The sequence below is a fragment of the Sorex araneus genome, chromosome 3, assembly GCF_027595985.1.
Source record: "Sorex araneus isolate mSorAra2 chromosome 3, mSorAra2.pri, whole genome shotgun sequence".
NCBI classification, from domain to species: Eukaryota; Metazoa; Chordata; class Mammalia; order Eulipotyphla; family Soricidae; genus Sorex; species Sorex araneus.
This window is the reverse complement of record NC_073304.1, coordinates 215,859,269-215,881,807: the sequence shown is the minus strand read 5'-3', so window position 1 is coordinate 215,881,807 and position 22,539 is coordinate 215,859,269. Positions and strand designations below refer to the sequence as shown.

General features: G+C 62.2%; 1 protein-coding gene across 3 annotated transcripts; it reads left to right on the top strand.

The window, feature by feature from the left end:
• Positions 1-1,578: 1,578 nt before the first annotated feature.
• TBKBP1 (TBK1 binding protein 1) lies at positions 1,579-18,793 on the top strand. Of its 3 annotated transcripts, XM_055132007.1 has the most exons (11): positions 1,579-1,716; positions 2,989-3,139; positions 3,476-3,735; positions 4,056-4,178; positions 4,469-4,573; positions 5,392-5,572; positions 6,061-6,236; positions 6,338-6,399; positions 15,949-16,067; positions 16,157-16,803; positions 17,511-18,793. In XM_055132007.1, the coding sequence occupies exons 3-11, from the start codon at positions 3,511-3,513 to the stop codon at positions 17,637-17,639; spliced, it is 1,767 nt and encodes a 588-aa protein (XP_054987982.1). In that variant the 5' UTR covers positions 1,579-1,716; positions 2,989-3,139; positions 3,476-3,510; the 3' UTR covers positions 17,640-18,793. The 3 variants fall into 3 exon arrangements, with proteins under 3 accessions (XP_054987982.1, XP_054987984.1, XP_054987983.1); XM_055132009.1 differs by having other exon boundaries at positions 2,989-3,735; positions 4,475-4,573; XM_055132008.1 differs by lacking the exon at positions 2,989-3,139 and having other exon boundaries at positions 1,583-1,716.
• The last annotated feature ends 3,746 nt before the right edge of the window (positions 18,794-22,539 follow it).

The window sequence follows — 22,539 nt, the reverse complement described above, 5'->3', positions numbered from 1 at the left end:
TGAGAGAGTGTGGGAAAAGGCCTACTGGTCAGCTGATGGCTAAGTCCACGGTCATCAAGATCCCGGAGACAACTCTACACCACCCAGCTTAGCCTCCCATCCTTTGTCCATTTCTGCTGTGGAAGAGAACTTGAGCTGGGTGGGGGAAGGTGATGCCTGCTAGGTCCTCCGAGGGCTAGATATCCCAGCTGGGTAGCTCGAGGGCAGGTGCGTTGTCCCATACTTGCCTCCTGCACTATGAAACGGAGCAGGTGCTGGAAGGCAAGAATGGAAGGGAAGCTGGCAAGAGGATGAAGAAGGAAGCTGGTAGAACCCCATCTTGGAAGAGAAACTTACCAGCCCCGGTAGGTTTCCCTGGGTGCAGCTAACTCCTCAACCCAATCTTTTCCCTGCCATGGGCAAATGACAGCTGCCATTGCTTCCCAAAGATCCCAGCTAGCCAGAACATTTTCTCTCCGTCCCACTTCCAGAATCACTCCCTCCCCTAACCCACAGGAATCAGGTGAGCTCAGGTTCTAGTGGCGTGACTTGCACCCCTCCCCCCAGATGGGACACTGCATCACTAAGTGCTGAACCTATCAAAAGTCCCCTCCTGAGTCTCTGCCCCTTCCTGGTACAGGACAGTCCCTGGAAGAAGAGCCGGAGGCCTCCACAGCTAGCTCTGCCCAGCCCCTACCAGCTGTCAGGCTGCCGCTGCCTCTGCCCACGGTTTTTAATCTATCAGGGAATAATCAATATGACTCACAAACACTTCCTGGGGACAGGGACCACCTGCATTTGCGATCCTGAGCCTCCTGGGTTTGGGAATTCTCTCCACCTCAACTCATCCAAGGTCACGTGGTGGGAAAGTGGCAAAAACAAAATAAGCCAAAGGAAAACCAACCCCTGCCCCCCCCAACTTGAGTCCCCTGCATAGCGTTCGGCAGGTGCTCAAATACGGTTTGTGGGAAGGGTGAAATCTGTCGTCTCTTCATTCCGCCTGGCAGGTGCTTCTGAGGGCAGGGGGAGGTGCGAGGTGCAGAAGACAGCTGTCCACCTTCTCAATGAACCTCTGACCTCCTTGCTTCAACGCTCATTTCTGGAAAAGTTACTGATTTCCCGTGAATCTCCGACTGCGCCCCAAGGCCAACAACGTCTCGATCATCACACCAGCGCTCCCTGCCCCCAGCGCAGGAAGAGTCGGTCGAATAATTTCCCTTCTCCAAAGAGTCCAGACCAAAAGCATCGACATAAAAAGCCTCCCCAAATAGACACCCCCCAACCCCAAAGCACCACCTGAGCAGCGGCGCGGTCCACCGCCCCCCCCCCCCGCACCCCGCCACGCCACACTGCGTTAGGGAGGCGGCGGGGAGGGGGCGCGGCGCGCTGCAGGGCGCCGGGGGGCGCCAGGCGCTCGGCCAGGCCGGGTGGCACCGCCGGGGCCCCGCCGCCCCTCGCCACGTGCCGGGGGCGGCCGCGGGGTCCCGGGCGCCTTCCCAGCCGGAGCGAGCAGGAGCAGCCGGGGAGGAGGAGGCGGCGGCGGCGGAGGAGGAGGAGCGGGGCGGGCGGCAGGGAGGGGGGCTGGGGGGAGGGGTGGGGGGTGGGGAGAGACCCGGCGGCGGCGACAGGGCGCGAGCCGAGCGCGGTGCCAGGGGGGTGGGGGCACCGGTGCCCGGCTGGGAGGGAGCAGGCGGAGGGGGGAAAAGCTGCGATTACAAGCAGGAACCGGCGGCGGCTGTGAGTCCCCGGCGGGGGCTGGGGCGGGGGGCGGGCCGCGGCCCCGGGGGTCGCGGGGTGGCCCCGGGCACGGGGCGAGGGGGGGGGGGTCGGCCCGCAGTTGGCCCGGGATGGCCGGGAGGGGAAGGGTCCGGCGCCGGCCGACCGCTGTCCCCGCGTTCCCCGTCCTCCGCCGCTCCTCAGGCCGCACCGCCACGGGAGCCCCTTCTTGGGCCTGGGGCCCGCGGGGCTGGGGGGCTCCGGGGGAGGGGGCTCGGCCAGCCGTGGGGGAGGGGGCTGCGTGCTCTGGGCCCCCGGAGAGGGGAGGGGCGACAGTTTCTGTCGGCCGAGCAGAAGGGGTTTAAAGGGCTCCTCTTAAAGGGGCCGCCGAAGGCCCCCCCCTTCTCCCCCACCCCGGGCCGCCTGGGCACCCCCTCCTCATCCTCTTTCCCGGCTCTCACTCGCGGCTCTGGGCCCGGGAAAGGATGCAGAAGAAGGGAACATTTGTCGGAGCGGCCTAGGGAACGGAACTCGCCCCCCCGCCCCCCCCCCACAAGTGGGCTGGTGGGGTCGACGTGGCTGGCAGAGTGTGTGTGGGGGGTGCAGTGAGCGGAGTGGCGGGGTGGGGGCTGGCCCGGGGAGGAGGGGGTTAAAGGTGGGGCCAGCCCGACACACCCGCGCGCGCTCCTTCCTCGGCCCGGCCCGGCGCCCCCGGCGCTCACGCCTCCCGCCGAGCCCCCTGGCCGCCCCGCGCGCGCGCGCACCCCGCACATTCCCATAGTGCCTCACGTGACACCGGCCCCGCGTGCCCACCCTCCACTCACGCTCACGCTGGCGTGCACACGCGCGCGCACACGCACTCACACACACACACACGCACACGCCCGCCACTTCCCAACTCCGGCCCCGCAAAGGCACTCATTGACTCTGACACACCTACACTCATTCACAGACACACACACTCCCCCCACACACGCCGCCCCAGACACATTCATAAACAGGCCCTGGAGAAGTACACACGCACGCACGCACCCCTCGCCTACTCTTTCGGGAGCCCTGAGTCATTCCTGCCCCCTCCCGGGGCTCCCCCTTTTTCCTGCGGGCAGGCTCTCTCAGGCCGGGCCACCGAACTCCTCGGACCCCTGCACGTGAGCAGGGCCGGCTCAGGGCCCCGCCCCGCCCCTCTGTGTTCCCTCTGCAGATGAGGGCTTCCTGCGGGTCCCGGGTCAGGGCTGGGGGGGCCGGCGAGGGTGGGGGCGGCGCTTCCTCTTCCTGAGCTCTGGGATCCTGCAGGAGGAAGTTGGGAAGTTGGGCGGGGGCCTCAGGACGTGCTGTGCCCTGCCACCCCGCCGCCGTGCCACCGCGTCGCCCATGGTGGGGCAGAGCCTCCCAGAAGGTCTGAGCTGGGAGGCCAGAGGCCGGGGATGAGGAGCTGGGCCCAGAGGTAACTGGGGGAACAGGGCCCGTGGGGCAAGAGTTGAGGGGTGCGCCGGGACGGGCCCTGGTTGGCCAGCGCTGGGGAAGCGGCTGTCCCTGGGCAGGAAGGCACCGTTTCTGCTGCTGGCCGGGCCCTGTTTGTCCCCCCCACCCCGCCTGTCTTCACTTGTTCTCAGCCCCTATCCCCAAATTTGCAGAGAACAGAAGCGGGGTGGGGGGCAGGGGCCTTAGTCCAGGAGGGGCTGTGGGAGACGGGAGCATCTAGGCTGGTCACAGAGTTCCAGGCCACAGGGCGTCAGGGACAAGTTCCAGGCTGCCCTCTCCTCCGTTGCTGCTCTCCCAGGAGCCCCAGGGGGGCCCACGGGCCTGGCCCTTGCCATGGAGTCCATGTTTGAGGATGACATCAGCATCCTGACCCAGGAGGCCCTGGGGCCCGGCGAAGTGTGGCTGGATGCCCCTGAAGACCCCTCGCTGGGTGGGGACATGTGCTCGGCCTCCCACTTTGCCCTCATCACGGCTTACGGGGACATCAAGGAGCGGCTGGGCGGCCTGGAGAGGGAGAACGCCACGCTGCGCCGACGCCTGAAAGTCTACGAGATCAAGGTCAGAGTGCGGCCACGCGAGGGGGTGGGGCGGGGCAGGAACTGGGGATCCTAGGGAGCTTGAGGGAGCCCCGTGGGGTGAGGAGGGGGTGAAGCCTGCCTGGAGGTCCCAGCTGCCACCCAGAAGGGTCCTGGAGGACTGGCTGGAGCAGTGCCACCTCGGGCCTAACGGCCAGTGGGCAGGAGCCCCATGTGATTGCGTCCTGTCCTGCGGGTGGGGGTGGCGAGGACTCAGGGGCAGGTTGTAGGTGGGGCACAGCGAGGCGGAAGCCTGGGTGAAGCGCCGGGCACCGCCTTCCTGAAGGCCTGTGTTGCCCACAGTACCCACTGATCAATGACTTTGGAGAGGAGCATAGCTTCTCCCTGTATGAAATCAAGGATGGCTCCCTGCTGGAGGTGGAAAAGGTCAGCCTGCAGCAGCGGCTCAACCAGTTCCAGCAGGAGGTGAGCCCCTGGCAGGCCTTCCAGCCCCCCACCATGCTCCTCAAGCCCCTTATTTAAGTGCCTGACACCCCCACCCTTCCCCACCCTGCCCTGCCAGGGACAGGGACCTGGCCTTCAGTGCCGCCTCCTCGATCAGAGAGAGCCAGGGCAGGGGGTCCCTCGGCCCAGCTGCCTCTCCTCCGGCCCCTCCCTGGGTCCCGGGAGTGGTCCAGGAAGCGTCTCGGCCTCCCACTTCAGGATGGGTCTGACTGGGGTCTGCGCCCCCCCGCCTCCCTGGGGTCCCCCTCCAGCTGCAGAAGAATAAGGAGCAGGAGGAGCAGCTCCGGGAGGTGATCCAGGCCTACGAGAAACTGTGTGTGGAGAAGAGTGACCTGGAAACGGAGCTGAGCGAGATGGTGAGGCTCAGCGGGCTGGAGCGTGTGTGTGTGTGTGTGTGTGTGTGTCTGTGTGTGTCTGTGTGTCTGTGTCTGTGTGTCTGTGTCTGTGTGTGTCTGTGTGTGTCTGTGTGTGTTGGTCTGGTTGTAAGGGATTCTGTGAACCCCGGCCACACAGTCACCCTATAGTTGTGTCCTGGATGGGTGTAGGTGTCAGCTGGGGTGGCCCTATAGCATGGTCACTGGCGGCACAGTGGGTGAGGGCAGAGGGGCTCGGGAGCGACCAGGTATGATTTGGAGCCCATGGACGCCAGGTCTGAGCTGGTGCACAGGGCCAGAAGCCCGAGACTTGGGTCTCTGGCAACTCCTCGCTGTGACTCCAGCCTCTGAGAAAGGGAGCCAACCCCGCCACCGCTGGGGCACAAGTGCCTTGCTCTCATGCTCAGTGCGCCTGCATGTGGTGGAGGCCCCTCTTATCTCTGGAGTCGCTCATTCTCCCAGTGATAAGCCCGTCAGATGGGGAGGCGCGGTTTTCCCCCATCTGAGAGATGAGGTCGATAATGGCGAGCATGGTTTGCCCTGATGCACAGGAAGCCCTCGAGCTCTTTACGGATGGGTCACGGGGTAGGGGGGGGCGATAAAGGGGGGGTTGTCCGAATGAGAGACAGGGCGTTCCTGTGAGCCAGGGACAGGGTCTGGCCTGCACTGGCCTGCACTGCAGTGGCAGGGAGCAGACCTCAGTGGACACTCAGAGGCCGGTTTGGTAGTGGTGGGGTGAGGGGCTGAGGGGGGTGAGGCCTGTCCGGGCACCGGGCCCCTCACCCCTGGCTGTCCTGCAGCGGGCCCTGGTGGAGACCCACCTACGGCAGATCTGTGGGCTGGAGCAGCAGCTGCGGCAGCAACAAGGCCTGCGGGACGCGCCCTTCTCCAGCCGGAGCCCACCGCCCGCCGCCACCCCACCCTGCGCAGAGCTGGACGTGCATTACCTGGCCTTGAGAGGGGGGTCCGGCCTGAGTCACGGTGAGTTCCCCACACCCCCCACTCCGACATGCACACGCGCCAGCTTCCCCTTCCGGAGCACTGGAGTACTGTTTCTTCACAGTCACCTCATGCTGTTTTCTTTTTTAAAATCAACTCTTCCCTCCTCTCATTCACCGGATAGCTAGCTCCCACTCCATCCTCTCCTGTGGGGCTCAATCCTAGGCGACCCCCATGCAATTCCTGCTCTTACCAGCAGAGGGCGCCCCCACCCAGAGTGCGGCGTGTCTAAGGCTGTGTGTGATCAGGGGAAGCCCCCGGAGATGTTTGGACACTTGGGCCAGGCCAGCGGAGGCCCTGGGGAGGTCAGGCGGAGTCCCTGGCCTCTCCTTCCCCACTGCCTTTGGGGGCAGGACGCTCCCTCTGAGGGCTGAGATCAGGCTGTGTGGCTCTCGTGTGCTCCCCTGCTTCAGGTGGGTGGAGGGGGCCCTGGGCAGAACCCAGCCTGACCGCATGCTCTCCCCCACCAGCCGGCTGGCCGGGCCCTGCACCGAGTGTGAGCGAGCTGGAGCGGAGGCGGCTGGAGGAGGCTCTGGAGGCTGCCCAGGGAGAGGCCCGGGGAGCGCAGCTGCGCGAGGAGCAGCTCCAGGCCGAGTGCGAGCGGCTGCAGGGGGAGCTGAAGCAGCTGCAGGAGACCCGGGCCCAGGTGAGCACCGGCCGGTGGGTCTGGGGGTTGGCCTCCCTCTCAGAGGTCAGACAGGGGGCCCCGGGAGGCAGGGGGCCTCACCTCCCCAACTTCTCCCTCAGGATCTGGCTTCCAACCAGTCGGAGCGGGACATGGCCTGGGTGAAAAGAGTCGGGGACGATCAGTAAGTCATCCGCTGACCTCGGGGTCCCGCCCCCTCTGCCAGGGCCATTGGTGTCGGTCTTGTGAAGCACTGTAGGGGGGGGACTTCTTTTCGGAATATTTCCCCTCCTTTCCTCGGCCCCCAAGTCTGTCTTCTTGAGGTGTCAGGGCCAGAGAAACGCTTCAGCTGCCGCCTGGCTGCTGTGCTGTGTCCACTGGTTGCTGAGGTTTCCCGTTTTCTATCCCAGCAGTAAGGCCTGGCCGTTGTTGGGGTTAACCATGCCCTGGAGACCAACTCTTTGGGGCCGCGTTGTACCCCTCCCTATCTCAGGAGAGGGAGATGGGTCTTGAATTCAGGCAGCAGCAGGTGGGGGGGTCCCTGTGGAATTCTGCAGGAAGCAAAGGCCCCAGGAAGTGAGGGGTCGCAGTGTCCATGAGGGGCCTGACGCACAGAGGGAGCCCAGTGCCCTCCACATCCGCACCAAACTCTCCCTCTCCCGCTTTCTGAGAAATAGGGTGCACACCTCCTTCCGCTGAAAACCCTGTGAGGTGGCACATGGCATCAGCATCCTCCTTTCACCCAGGGGGACTGGGAGGGGACCTGAGCACTTGAGAACTAGCCTCGCAGGCCCCCAAACACCCCAGGTATGGCCCCCAAACAAGTAGGCACCCCCAAGCCAAAAAAAGACCAGTCGTCCTGCTTTCCTTGGTGGGGTGGGGTTGAGGGCAGAGACCCGTCCTCATGGGGTCACCCGTGGGACAAGGTTCTTCCTCCTGTCTGATTCTTTTTTTTTTAGTTTTGAAATGGAAGAAAACCCATATTCTTTTATTTTTTGAAAAATATTTTTTGGGGGCTGGAGTGATAGCACAGCAGGTACGGCGTTTGCCTTGCATGCTGCCCGGGTTCGATTCCCAGCATCCCATATGGTCCCCTTAGCACTGCCAGGGGTAATTCCTGAGTGCAGAGCCAGGAATAACCTCTGTGCATCGCCAGGTATGACCCAAAAAGAAAAAAAAATAGGGGTGGGGGCTGGAGCGATAGCACATGTGCCTTGCACACGGCCGACCGGGTTCGATTCCTAGCATCCCATATGGTCCCCTGAGCACTGCCAAGAGTAATTCCTGAGTGCAGAGCCAGGAGTAACCCCTGTGCATCGCCGGGTATGACCCCAAAAGCAAAAAAATATATATTTGGGGGAGGTTAGGGGGGTGTTTCTCCCTGCCAATGCTGGGGGCTGCCAGAGCTACATTCAGTGGTGCTCATGTACCAGGGATCCAACCCCGGGCCCTGTGCATGCCAGGCAGGCGCTCCCCGACCCTCCTCCCAGCTGCTGGATGATCAGGAATGAGGGTGAGGGACTGGCTGGGAGCCGTGACAGCAGGGGGAGCTGGAGGCTGAGACCCCTCAGTGAGGCTGCGGAGGGACTTTGGGGGAGCTCTGCAGGGAGGGGTCACCCTCAGCTTGTGGCGGGGGTTCTGAACCCATCCTAGGCCCTGTGCCCAGCAGAGCCCCCCCTGCTTGCCCTTAGAAGCCACATCATAGCGTCCCTCTGGCTCTGAGAAGACTCATTCTTAGAAGCCGGACAGTGAGGACTCTTAGAAGCCCAGCAGTGAAGGGCTCCCCCAAGGAGTTGTGTACCCCTAAAGGACTTTAGGGAAACGCTAAAACCCAGTCAACTGGGGCTCGAATCCCATCCTGGGAGGCCGGTGGCCCGGCCGGGCTGGCTTCGCCTGTCCTGTTCCAGGGTCTCCCTCACACCCCGAGGTCAGTGGTGCTGAGATGTGAGGGGAAGGTGTGAGAGAAAGTGGGGGCCACTCAGGCGCGGCGGATCCCAGAGGCCCAGCTAGTAACTGAGAGCATGAACCGCTTCCCCTTTAGATGCTTTTGAGGGTGGGGGGGCTTGACTGGCCAGAGCAGCCCCTCCGGGGTGCCTGGTGCCTTCTGCCCAGTGGGAGTTGGCCTGTGCCTGGGCTGCCCTGCTCTCCGCCTCAGGCCGCCAGGCCTGTCTCCGAGCCAGCCGCGCCCAGCCAGCCCCAGGCGAGTCTCCGGACAGCCCCAGGCTGGCAAGGCTCACTCGCAGAGGAAGTGCTCCCTCCCCCAGAGTTTTATTTTCTCATAAACCTGGCTCCTTTTGGTAACAGGTCGCTCCTGGGTGCTCCCTCCCCGTCCTCCCATCATCTGCTCTCAGCTCCCCGAGCCCCTCCTTTCCTTCAGCCTGACCCCCCAGGCCAGCGAGAGTTTGCCGTGTGGGCTCTCCCCAGAGCGGAACTCGGGGCCTGGGGGCACCAAAGGGATGGAGTCACGATGCAACGCGCACAGCATCTAAGGGATGTCCAAGTTCAGAGGTTCCTGAGTCCAGCCTGTGCCTGTCCCCCACCCAGTGTGGACTGAGTTTACATACCCCCCTTTCAGGGACTCCCGCCTTTACTAACCCCCCCCCACTCCACTGTGGGGCCTGCCCCAGAGGAGATGAGCAGCCGTGGCCCCATCCCAGCCCCTGACCCCCAAACTCCAGCCATCAGCGTTCCTCTGAAAAGGGGTGTCCACCCGGACCAGACTGTCACCTCCCCACCTCTGACCTCCAGACTGTTTAGTTACCCCAGCACCTGGTGGCCAGTGTCCAGGGCGGGGTGAGCTGGCCAGAGGAAGAGCCACACGGGCTGACTCAGGAGCCAGAGGCGGGAGGTGGGAGTGGGCCCCCCCCCCCCGCTCGGGAGGCTGCCTGAGCAGGAACCCCTGCAGGACCCACTGGGGAGGGGGCTCCTGTCGGAGCTCCGAGGGGGGCCTTGGGGGGCTTGGCATGCAGAACAGGGAGGGGAGGACTCTAGGCTTCTCTTCCCTTCCCAAGGTGGGGGGCTCAGTCTCGCAGCCCCAGCTCTTCCGCCCACCCCCGCCCCCCTCTCTCCGCCCACAAGCCTCTGCGTGGGCTGCGGTTAGTGGTGGGGGAGAAGTGTGAACTGAGAGGGGATGGAAACTGCGCAGAGGTCAAGGGCAGTGTCGGGTGGGTCAGGGCGGAAGTCGGAGACCCCCGTGTACCCAGAGCCTAGCCTCTGAGTCTCCCCCCGCTTCACGCTTCTCACCCTCCCAACTTCCTTTCTTTCACATCTCCAGTCAGGGCAGCTGGTGCGCGCAGGGATGAAGCCCTGAGGGCTGGGGTCCCCAGGGAGGGGAGCGGGCGCTGTGAGCGGGAGGCCGTGGCTCCCACCCGCTGTGTGCGGGGCTGATGGGCTTGGACCGGGTCTCTGGCCCAGCCCCGCTCTGGCCGCAGCCAGATTCACCGACCAGCGTCCCCTGGTTCCCCCTGCTCCTGGGCCCCCCTCCCTCACCCTCGGTCTACGCAGACACAAAGGGAGGCAGTTGCTCTCCGGGATCTCATGGGACTCTCCCAAAACATGCGGCAAAGGAATAGCCCACCTTTACTGAGCAGATGGGGTACCGAGGCCTCGCAGCGGCATCTGGGAAGACCCCCTTTCCCCTCCCCGCCCCCTCCCATTGAGGAGCATCAGAGGGTCTCTTGGCCAAACAAGATCGCTTTCGAAGGGGGCACTAATCATAATGACAGGGCCACCGGGGTGCAAAGAAAGGGACAGCCCTCCTGAGACTTCCCCGCCTGGCATGCACCCTGCTTCCATGCCGTACAGGCCACAGCATTGCTGGGTGGCCGTGGGGAGCCGATGCTGGGGCCCCCGAGAGTTGCAGCGGGGAGGAGCCCGAAGGGGCTCATGGGGTGCCTGAGAGGAAGTGGTGGAGCATGTCGCGGCTGCGGAGCGACTTCCTCCTCCTCCTCCCCCCCCGGCCCACAACCTCAAGTCCGCTCAGCTCCACGGCCCTGGTGCCTCTGGTCCCTCCCCAAGGGTCTGGCGGGAAGACTGAGACTGGGTGTGTCTGCAGGGTAGAAACTTGGGTCCCTAAGTTGCCCTTTGTTGGGTGGCAGCGTGGGGGGGTAGGGGGCAGAGGCCAGGCAGAGGCTACTAGGGACCAGGCGAGGAGGTTTGGAACGCTGGATATCATCTGTCCCCGCTGAGTCTGATCTAATGCTGTCCTGTATCTTAACCCAAATATCACCCATCCCTAACTCGAACCTCATCCCCTGCCCTGATCCGGCTTCATCCACAATCCTGACCAAGAAACCAGCTCTCAGCCCCAGCCCTGGCCTGACTCACTCCAGCAGCCGACCTCAGGCCAGTGCTCAGTCCTGACCCCGTGCCCAGGGGCTGACCTACGCCCCCTCCCTGCAGTTTTTTCCCCAGGGGGACGCTGCTCTCTGAAGCCCAGGTGCTTCCCAGCGTATCCGTGACGGAAAGGGGGCCTCGTTCTGGGGAGGATATTGGGGTCCTAACCTTTCTCAGCTCCGCACCTTTGACTGTGACAGTGAAGACGATTGTCTCCAGTCTGATGTTTGAGATTCCCGAGTTGTTCGTGGAAAGAATGAGTGAAAGCCGAGTGGATGCAAGAGGGAAAGGCTGGCTGTGGAGGGGCCCTCCTTCCTGCCAGCTCTGCCATTTGCACTCTGGCTCCCCCGAAGGTGCCAGCTCAGCAGGCAGAGGTGCCAAGAGCATCTTTCTCCCTGCTCTCTGCCCCCGCCATGCTGCGACCTTGAGCCAGCCTCTGAGCGAGCAGCCCTGAAGCTGCACACGGGTTTGGCAGTGCCTCTCTCTCCTCTGGCAGGGCCGCTGCTGCCCAGGTCCCAAGTGCCCGGCCTCTTCCTCCTCACCCTCTCCCCCGCCCCTTTCCCTGATCCTTCTGGAAAGCACTATCCAGAGCAGCAGTCCGCAGCCTGATCTCGGGCATGCAGAGGGCGAGAGTGACCACCAATGCAGTGGGGATTCCTGACAGGGGAGGGGACTTCACTTTCGTGCATCTCTGGGGTCCCCTCTCTGAAAAGTGCAGGGAAAAGCAGCAGCATCGATGGGGTGACATTGGAGTAGGGAGCCTTCTCCAAATCACACGCTCACACAGGCACACATATGCTCACATTCACACATGCTCACAGGCACACACACACGTGTCTCACATATGCCCACACAGACACACACACACAGTCACACATGCTCATAAGTGCTCACTTGCTCACACACACATGCTCATACAGGCACACCCACATAGGCACACATGCTTATAGGTACACATACATTCACACACACAGGCTCTCACACATGCTCACACAGGCACACTCACACAGTCACACATGCTCATACACACATGTTCGCATGGGCACACTCATGGTCATATACATTCACATAGGCATATTCAGTCCCACACACTCAGACACACATGCTCACACAGGCACACTCAAAATCACACACACTCAGACACACACATATATACACACTCACACAGGCAAACTCACAGTCAAACATACTCACACAGGTTCACTCACATTCACACGCATGCATGCATGCTCACACATGCACATATGCTCAAACATGCTCACATAAGCTCACTTACATGCACTTACATGTAGCCATATACTCACATTGACACACATGCTCACTTTCACACATGCTTATACACATTCATACACGCTCACAGTGCTCGAATTCATGTTTAACATGTTTACACGAACACGTGTTCACTCACACATACTCACATCTGCTCACATTCACACAGGTGCACACATGCTCACACTGCCTGTACTTTAGATGGTCCAGGGTTTTCTCAGCGTCCCGCTCAGGTTCTGAGAGACTCAGAAATGCCCCCATCACGTAAGCCATCAGGAGGCACCCCAGGGTGTCTGCCGCCCTGCACCTGCCCCTCCTTCCCAGGCTCTTGAGACGGTGGAAAATAGCGCTCAGGTGTGGGCCGGAGGAAGTGCAGCGGCTCTGGGTGCACGTGAGCGCTCCTGGCTGGGCTGCCAAGTTGAGATTTTTTCCACTGAATTGGCAGTGTGTTTTCTACTCTGAGTCATTCAGGTCGTGAGCGCATGTAGCAGCCTGGGACCTTCCCCCTGGGAGGTGGGGTGGAGGCCTCCCCGCCGCTTCCCTGCCAGGGGGCTCAGGGGGCTCTAGCTGGCCTGGCCCAGCGGCGTCTCCCTTCCTTTCCTGCTGCCCTGCTTCGGCTTTGAGGAGGGTGGGAGGAACATGGTGGTAGCAACTGGGGTAACTCCTGGCAAGGGAGAGGGAGGGGCGGGGGAACTACAGTGGCAGGTGAGAGCTCCCGGCTGGTGTAGTGTCCCCCTGCTCTGGCACCTGAGATTCCACTCTCAGGGGCCCAGGACACACCCCAGGGCCCCCGTCCCCTATCACTGAGGGGCAGGAAAGAGCCTCTGCAAGCCCAGCCCAGGGGCGGGGACACAGTTGCTGTCCAGGTGAGGGATCGAAGAGTGGGAGCACTGGACCCCTCCAGCAAACTCAGCGGGCTCACAGGGACCCCCTGCTCCTGTCATCCTAGAGAGCCGGCCTCCAGCCCCTGTGTCTGCCTCCGTGCAGTGTGGGAGACGCCTAGCTCCCTGCGCCAGTAAGAATTGCCAGCGAGAGAGGGAGCTCAGGCCACACTCCCGGCCTCTTCCTGCCCCCCAGAGCCCCAGTTGCTCCTGCACGGTCACTAACGCACTTGTGCACTTTCACACACATTCACGCATATTACGTACCCACGCTTACTCACACAATACTTATGCGCATGCTCACTCATATATACTTACACAGACACACACAATGCCCACTCACATGCACTTACACATCCTCACACTTACACACACTTAACACACACTCATGTACTTAACCCACTACTTACAGACACGCTCACACGTACACATGCTTACACATACGCGCACTCACGTTCACTTATACACATGCTCACACACATGCAGTTACACACATGCACATGTTCACAAAGACATGATCAACATATACTCACACATGTTCACACATACACTCACATGTTCTCACACGCACACTCACATGTTCTCACGCATGCTCATACATACCTTTACACATGCTTACACAACACACATACACATGCTCATGCGTACTCATGCTCACATCAGTCTTCACATGCTCATGCACACCCTCCCGCATGCTCACAGAACACACGCGCGCACACACATGCTCACTCAGACGCACTCACTCGTGCTCACATCGGTCCTCACACCTTCACTCCTCCTAGCCGCTGTCTAGTCAGAGCCTCTTCTGGAAACCATAATCCTGCCTCCCGGGCTCTCCCAGCAGAAGAGAGATGAAGGCAGAGACCCCGTCCATGGTGGAGCCTCTGTGAGCTCAGGAAGAGTTCCTGCAAGGAGGAACCTCCAGTGCTCTGGGCAGAGACCCCAAGAGAAGGGAAAAGAGGGCAATTTCTCTGCCCAGCTCAGCATCGACAGCGCCCTGAGGTGGGCACTAGGGAGAAAGGAAAGTGGACGATTCGGTTCCATTCATCCTCCCGGTACCAGGGTCCCGACCAGATGTAGGGGATTGTGACCTTCCCCATCCAGGACCACCCCACCAAGCTCCAGAATCTGGCGAGCCTGTGAGGGAGGCCCTGGCAGTGCATGGTGGCATCCACTGAGATCTCTGCAGGGGACTCAGGCCACAGCAAAGCTCAGAGGCTGCTTGGAGGCGGCGGCAAGAGCAGTGGGCTAGAAGTAGGCAGACTTTTAAAAATTATTATTATTATCGAATCACTGTGAATAACAAAGTTATTCATGATCGTGTTTCAGCCGTATGGTGTTCCAACACCCATCCCTCCACCAATGTCTCTTTTAGGCGCTGTGGTTTACGATACTGTTACTGACAGGGTACCACCATGCATGTCACTCTACCTCCCTTCAGTCCCAGTCCAGAGGGACCACTCCCTTCTGTCATTGTCCTGGTGGACCCTTCCCTGACTGTCCCCCACACTACCCAGTATCGGGCTTTTCACGAAGGACCACTTCTGCTCTTCATTTCTGTTGCCATTTAGCATGAGTTGTTCCCCCTTCTGTTCCTGTATATCCTGTATATGAGTGAGATCACTCTGTGTCTGACCCCCTCCCTCTGGTTCATTTCACTCAGCATGATACTCTCTAGACCCATCTGTGTATCAGCAAATTTCATGACTTCATAATTTCTTTTATGTTTTTGCTTTTTTGGTCACACCCGGTGATGCTCAGGGCTTAGTCCTGGCTCGGCACTCAGGGATTACAATTCAGGAGTAATTGTCGGTGCTTGGGGGACCATATGGGATGCCGGGGATGGAACCTGGGTCGGCCACATGCAAGTCAAACGCCCTCCCGGCTGTACTATTGATCCTTCCCAACTTCATCTTTTCTTACAGCTGAGTAGTCTTCCGTGGTGTAGATGTACCAGAGCTTCTTTATCCAGTCATCTGTTCTTGTTAGGTTGTTTCCAGATTTTGTCTGTTGTGAATGGGCTGGAGCAATAGTGCAGTGGGTAGGACATTTGCCTTGCACGCAACTGACCCAGGTTCTATTCCTCTGCCCCTCTTGGAGAGCCTGGCAAGCTACCAAGAGTATCTAGCCTGCACGGCAGAGCCCGGCAAGCTACCCGTGGTGTATTCGATATGCCAAAAACAGTAACAGCAAGTCTCACAATGGAGACTTACTGGTGCCTGCTCAAGCAAAACGATGAGCAACGGGATGACAGTGACAGTCTATTGTGAATAGTGCTTCAATGACCAGAGGAGTGCAGAGGGCCTTTCTGTATTGTATTTTTGGGCCCTTGGGGTGTATTCCTGGGAGTGGATTAGCTTGGTCAGATGGAAGAAGCAGCTCAGATCCTTAAGCTTTGAGGAATCTCATTGTCTTTCCAAAAGGCTGGGCCAGTTGACATGGACATGGCAGAGTTGCGTGCCAGTTTATCAGTTGGCACCTCTGTCAAGCAAGGAGGCCATGTCTTCAGTTATGGAATGGGGCTCTTCATAGCCTATGAGGGAGGGTCCCTGATCTTTCCAGAATGAGCACTTCTTTCAGGGCCTGCCCCCGACACATGGATCACACTCAACTTTTTATGCTCTCTGGGAGAAAATTCTCAGCAGCTAAAGCTACTATGAATGCCGTGGCACCAGTTTTTCGGGGGTGGGGGGGTTGCGTGCATATCCAGTGGTGCTCTGGGATCACTCCTGGCTGTACTCAGGGGACCATAGGTGTGCTTGGAGATAGAAACAGTGTCGGGGGGCCGGAGCGATAGCACAGCGGGTAGGGCGTTTGCCTTGCACGCAGCCAACCTGGGTTCGATCCCTGGCATCCCATATGGTCCCCCAAGCACTGCCAGGAGCAATTCCTGAGTGCAAAGCCAGGAGTAACCCCTGAGCATCGCTGGGTGTGACCCAAAAAGCAAAAAAAAAAAAAAAAAAGAAACAGTGTTGGCCTCCGTGCCTTAGCCTCTCCATGCCACGCCTGCAGCCTCTGTATCCACTGGTCCCCGCAGCTTGTGAGCGGTAGGGAAACACTCTTCGTGCAGAAGAGGTGCTCAGACCCCACCCAGGGAGTCCCCAGCCTCATTCCCCTCAGTCAGGGAACCGAGGCCCAGAGCGCTCTGCTGTTGAGAGGGGAGAGCTGCTGGGGTGCAGAACCCCACGTCAGGGTCACGGCCGGCAAGGAGTGCAGCCTTGACCCTGAGGGTGTGGGCCGCTGTGCAGGGTGAACCTGGCGCTGGCGTACACGGAGCTCACGGAGGAGCTGGGCCGGCTGCGGGAGCTGAGCGCGCTGCAGGGGAGGATCCTGAGGACGCTGCTGCAGGAGCCGGCGCGGAGTGGCGGTGAGGGGGCGCCGTTCCCGGGAGCAGGTGGGGGGGCCCTCGGCCCGGCCCGGCCCGGCACACCACACCCCCTCCTCTTTATCTTCCAGGCCAGAGGCACTCGCCGCTGTCGCAGCGCCACTCGCCCGGTCCCCAGTGCCCCTCGCCGTCCCCGCCGGCCCGAGCGGCGCCCCCGGGCCCCCCGTGCCAGTCCCCCGGGCCCCAGCGCCGCTCGCCCGCGCCCCCGTGCCCCTCGCCCCAGCAGCGCCGCTCGCCGGTGCCGCCGCCCTGCCAGTCGCCCAGCCCGCAGCGCCGCTCGCCCGCGCCCCCGCCGCCCGGCCCGGCCCCGCCGCCCGCCGAGCGGCCCTACGCCAAGCCGCCCAGCCACCACGCCAAGGCCGGCTTCCAGGGCCGCCGCAGCTACTCGGAGCTGGCCGAGGGCGCGGGCTACGCGGGCGCCGCGCCCGCCTGGCTGCAGGCCGAGGCGGCCACGCTGCCCAAGCCGCGGGCCTACGGCGGGGAGCTCTACGGCGCCGGCCGGCCGCTCAGCCCGCGGCGCGCCTTCGACGGCCTCCGCCTGCGCTTCGAGAAGCAGCCGTCCGAGGAGGAGGAGTGGGCCGTGCCCACCGGCCCGCCCAGCCCCGACGTGGGCACCATCCGCTGCGCCTCCTTCTGCGCCGGCTTCCCCATCCCTGAGTCGCCCGCCGCCACCGCCTACGCCCACGCCGAGCACGCGCAGTCCTGGCCGTCCATCAACGTGAGTGGACACACACACACACACACACACACACACACACACACACACACACGAGCGCGCGCGCGGTTGGGAGGAGAGCGCTCAAGGCCGCCCCCCTCATCCCCCCCGCCCAGTCCCTGCTGCCCTGGGAATCGCCTGCCCCCTTCACCGCCCCCTCCCCCACGTCTGAGTGACAGTACCCACTAGGATTCCTGAGTCCACCACTGAGTGGCCGGGCGCCGTGGCCCAGTCAGTGACCCTCAGGGAGCCTCCGGGTTTTCACCTGTGAGATGATGATGGGGTCAGGCTGTCTGGGTGGGTCCGACAGGGCCGCCCAGCCGCACCTGCCCTCCCGCCTCAGCCCCTCTGCTTGTTTCTGTCTCACTCCATTATTCCCCGGAATTTCGGAGATCCCTGGGTCAGAGCCACCCTCCTCCCCCTCAATAATCCCCAGGACAGAAACAAGCAGACATGGTGGGGGGAGGAGTTTGTTGAGATGATCTGGGAGTTGAGATTACTTTGGAGTGGGGTGGGGGCCAGGGGACGCTGGCTCTGGCCCTCCCTCACCTTGTAGCACCCCGACTCCCCGGGGACTGTGGAGAGGGTTGGGGTCAGGCTGCCCAGGTGGCTTCAGCCTGCCGGACCCCCTTACTCGGGTCCCAGCAAGGGTGGCTGGGGCTGTGGGAGCAGGTCAGGGGCGTGTGTAACCCCCACCCCTCTCTCCACAGCTCCTGATGGAGACCGTGGGGTCCGACATCCGCAGCTGCCCCCTCTGCCAGCTGGGTTTCCCCGTTGGATACCCCGATGATGCCCTCATCAAACACATTGACTCCCACCTGGAGAACAGCAAGATCTAGGGCGCGCCCCTGCCCGCGGCTGTCTCTGCCCGTGCCATCGCCCCCAGACACTCACTCACTTTGAATGCTGCATGAATCTCGTGGAGGGGCCCAGCCCCTCGCCACCCCAGGTACCCCCACTAGCTACCAAGCCCGTGTGTGTGCCGGCCTCCTGGTTCCCCGGGTCCGAGGCTGAGGTGGGGGTGAGGGGGCTGCGGCGGGCAGAGGAAGGGTGCCCCTCTGCCGGGCTGTTTTCAAGTGGGGTTGGATCCCAGGAGGTGTCTAGTGCTTGGGCCTGGGGGGCCGGGAGCATCTCAACAGGCTCCGGGAGCGCCCCCTTCCCTTCCCGACACCCCTTTCTCAGGCGGGGTTCTGTCCAGGGCACCCCTCCCTGGGATGCCAGCTCCTCTCCCCCGATCCCTGGCAGCTCAGGACTCCTGGCCAGGGGCCCCCACCCGGGGAAGGAGGCGTGTCCCGCCATTCCCTGGGAGCCAGCTCTCCTGGGGAATAGGTGGGTGGCAGGAGGGGCCACCCCAGCGTCCTGGGAGGATGGGGCCCAAAGAGGCTGCCCGGAGGGCCGGGGGTCTACAGCCTTCAGGCCAGGGGTTGCTGCCGCAGCCTCGGTGGAGGGTGGAACCCCCTCGTCCAGCTGCCGCGTGGGCCCTGGATCCCTGTGGAACCTGCTAGCAGGGCACATCAACCCTGACACCAGGCGGGCACCGAGAAAGGGCCCAGGGTGCTGTGGACCTACTTCTAAAGAGCTAATCCCTTCCCGCGCCCCAGCGCCCCCCACCCCCCTGTGAAATCTACCTCAGAGTCGTACCCTCAGAAGGACGGGCAAGCAGGAGGCCAGGGGGTCCCCAGGGCTGAGGTGGGGAGCTTCCTACGGCAAGAGTCTGCCGCCCCACGATGAATCCACCCCCCTCCACTGCGATCCTCTCTCGGGGCCTCACGCGGGTACCATCCGGATCCAACACGTCAGGGCCACTTGCCCAGCCCTTCCCTCCTCCTGGGCAGCAGCGAGAAGCGGGCATCAGGCAGGGCGAGGACACGTGGCCTGGCTCCCAGCCCGGGAGATGGGGCCGGGCACGGGAGAGGGGATGTGGGGGGAGGCCCCCCCACCCAGCGCTCTGAACAAGCTGAAAGTCCAAATAAAACTGACCTGTTCCATCTGCGCCCTGTCTGTGCGCTCCATGGCTGGGGGCCCGGGGGGTGGGGACACAGACATGGGAGGGCTGGGCACGTGGGGCCCTTGTCTGTCCTGCGGTGAGGCTGCACACCGCCCAGGCAAGTGGTTGCAGGTGCTGGTGCTGGGAAGGAGTTTATTTGTGACAAGGGGGCCACTGTGGGTGACTCCATGGCAAAGTGGCCCTCACCCCCCCAACCTCCACCCCGAGCCCATGTCGGTCTCTGCAGGTTCCTTCGTGGAGGTCCCTTCAAGTCCTGACATGTGGGATTCGAGGGTCGGGGGGCATTTCCTGCACTCACAGCTACGGCAAAGGCGGTGTACCCTCCGGGAGCCAGTCTAGGCCCCCCAAAGAGGACAGGCCAGGATCCGGGTCCTCCTGGGCTTCACGCAGGGGGCGGGCCTGTCCCAGGATCAGCAACTCCTTTAAAAGTGCCACAGGCTGGGAGGTCAGGGGGTGAACCCTGACCTCTGCTCTCACTGGGGCAGTGCCCTCTGCAGAAAGGCCTGAGCTGCCAGCCCTGTCCCCCTGGGTCCCTGTTGTTCCAGGACACCCCTTCGGGTCAGGGCTTCACTTAAAATCCAAAGAAGTAGTAGAGATAAGAACCAGGAGGTCTGCCCCACAGCTTGGAAACTGGCCTCACATGGTGGGGGAAAGGGCAGCTGAGATAGAGAAGGGGACACCTGGTAGAGGATGTCGGGAGGACCCACTCGGGTTGAAAGCTGCGTGCCAAAAGTAGACTATAGACCGAACATGATGGCCACTCAATACCTCTATTGCAAACTACAACATCCAACAGGAGAGAGAACAAAAGGGAATGCCCTGCCGCAGAGGCAGGGTGGGGTGGTGAGGGTGGTGGGAGGGATCCTGGAAACACCTCGCTTCCCCCTCCCCGCCTCTGAGAGTCACCCCAACCAACCTCGTGCCCGGCTGAGTGCCAGCAGAGGGGAGACGGCTGCTCTGTGGGAGAGGGCTCCACTGGCCAAGGAAAAGGGCCTTTGGACCCCCTGCCACATAGGTGCCCAGAGCCCCCCGAGTTGTGCCACCTGAATCCACACCTAGGTTTCGTCAGTGAGTTGGGCCTTTCCCACAGACACAGGCCTCGGAAGAGTGGACAGCGGGTGGCTTGGCGTGAGCGAAGGAGGGGCCAGGGCCCGGGAGCTACGTGTGTGGCCCCACAGCATTTGTAAAGGTTAGTGGGACCATCCAGTCTGATTCCAAGAATTGCATAGACCCCTGAACCCAGAGCCAGAAGGAGCCCCCACGCTCTGCTGAGTGTAAACCCCAAACTCCAAAGCAAAAATTAAGAACCGCAGCCTTGGGGATGGAGTGATAGCACAGCGGGGAGGGTGTTTGCCTTGCACGCCAGTTCAATCCCTGGCATCCCATATGGTCCCCCAAGCACTGCCAGGAGTGATTTCTCAGTGCAGAGTCCTCAGCATCTCTGGGTGTGACCCCTCCCCCCCAAAAAAAACCTGCAGCCTTGGGTCAGAGAGAGGCCAGTGGGCTGGGGTGAGCCCCAGTACCACATGGGCTCCCCAGCACCCCAGGAGCAATCTCTGAGCACCAAGACTGGAGGAGCTCCCAGGCCCTGCCTGGTGTGCCCCCAAGACCAGAAACGAGAGCTGCTGCCTCCCAAAGAGAGGACATGGAGGGGGGGACTGAGGAGCCCTGCCATCCCCCCACCCCCCGAGCAGGGCTGAGATCAGACACAAGGTTTCCCAGTTATCTGGGAGCACTGTGTAGGGTGTGGGGGACAACAGGGAGCAAATTTTGAGGCTTTTGCAAGGTGGGACGGCAGCTTTGAAGCAATCAAGTGGAAGGAAGCCCTTTCTGAGGGTGCAGACCTGCTGGAGGGTCCCGTCCACTCCCCTCAGCTCAGACCTGGGGCTGGACGTGGGGCAGGGGGAACCCCCTGAGACACCCACACCCCAGCTCTCTCCAGTTCTGGGTCCTCCACTTGGTTTTTCACCCACAGCTGCCCAGTAGGCCTCCCAGCATCATTTGGGGGAGACCCTGAGGCCCGACCCTCTCCCCTGCAGTTGCCCCCAGTCAATGACCCCCAGTAGTGGAGACCCCCATCCATGTCCCGGAGCCCTGAGAGGCCGTATTGGTGGTCGACTGAGGAGAGCAGCAATTCCTTTGAGAAGCACACGCGTGTGTATGTGCATGTGTGTGTGCGTGCATGTGCATGTGTGTGTGCATATGCGTGTGTGCATGTGTATGTGAGAGAGGGGGGAGGGAAAGAGGGAGAGGGAGAGGAGAGAAGCTGATTGCTAACAAAGGGCGGGGTGGGGGTGTGGGTGAGTCAGCCGTGTTAATGAGAAACACTTCACCCCGCTGATTAGGACTAATAAAAACCAGGGGGTGGTGTGGGGGGGCGGTGAGGGCTTCACTCCCTGACTGTCTGGTTGGGGAGCCGGCAACAGGACAGGATGGCTCCCCCAGGCCCATTTCTCCACCAGCATGAACTAAGATCGGAACTGGGGTGAGCCCATGAGGGCAGGGGCTCCTAACGGGAGCGAGGGAGCATAGGCCTCCGGGGACGGGTCACAGGGAGAGTGTGGGTGGCCCCTAGCTCCCTGCCTCCTAATTCTCAGGCTTGATGTCAGAGAAGTTTTTCTTGGCACCCATGGGGGATGCCCCCTGCTCACCCTGGCGAGAGTGCATTGCCTCTCCCTCCGCTGCCCTCCGCTGCCTCCGCTGCCCGAGCAGTGCCCTGGGCAGCTGGACTGTCCCGGGGAGGCCAGCAGGGCGGGGCCGGGAAGGGCTGGAGTAGCAGTCCCCCTAAGAAGCTGCAGCCTCACGCGCCCTCTATGCCAGTTCAGCTGGGGGCATTGCTCCGGTGTGGGCTTGGGGGGAGGGAGGACAGGATGGGTGTCGGCCAGCACCTCCAACACCTCCTAATTTGCATTACCACTGACACCCTTCTTGACCAAGAAAATGGAGCCAGAAATAACAGGGATGGGGGGGCGGGCAAGGCTCCCTGGGGCAGGGGGACTTTGAGGCTCTTTCTTCCACCCTGGGGTCAGGAGGTCAGGCCTTGGCCAGCTCCCTGCAGGGGAAGCACATCCGGGCCACCTCCCTCTGTGGAATGGATGGGGTGCCCACTTCCCCGGCCTCTCCTGTCCCTCCTTTCTGGAGAGCCCCTCGGACCCCTCTCTCTGAGCCGTGGCGGACTGACTCCCTCACTAGCCTGGGTCGTATCGCTTGCCCCGGCGCAGGGCCCCAGCAGCTGCTGCCACCAGCACCTGGGAGGGCCCAGCAGTGGCCGGAAAGCTTGTGTGGTCGGTCTCAAAGGGCACGAGGTGCCTCAGACCCTGTGGGGAAGCCTCAGGGCTCGGGGGCAGGGGAGGGAGGGGAGACAGTCGCTCTGCATGGAGCCTTCTGTCCTCGTTTTCTTGCAGGTGGGGTCCAGGTGTCAGGGGATCTCTGGAGAAGAGAGCAGGACATTCCCACACTTCCTCAGGGGCCAGGGAGATGGCTCCAAGGGCTGGGCAGCCGCCGTCCAGCCCCCATCGCGAGGACCCTACGGTCCTGCCAAGTACTGCCAGGAGTCACCCCCTTTCCAACCCCAAACCAGAAACTGTCCCCGAGTGTGAAAAGGGGGGTCACCACCCGTTGTGGTTAAGGTTTTACATGCAACAGTGCCGGGTGCCATGCAGGGCTGGGGGGGTCGACCCCTGGCCTTGCCCGCCGTGCTCGAGCTGAGTCGTTTCCCCGGCCCCCACCTG

Coding starts and splice junctions, on each gene's coding strand:
- TBKBP1 (XM_055132007.1), top strand. CDS start 3,511: ATGGAGTCCATGTTTGAGGATGACATCAGCATCCTGACCCAGGAGGCC. Junction 6,400..15,948: donor AAAAGAGTCGGGGACGATCA/GTAAGTCATCCG, acceptor GCCGCTGTGCAG/GGTGAACCTGGCGCTGGCGT. Junction 16,068..16,156: donor GGAGCCGGCGCGGAGTGGCG/GTGAGGGGGCGC, acceptor TTTATCTTCCAG/GCCAGAGGCACTCGCCGCTG.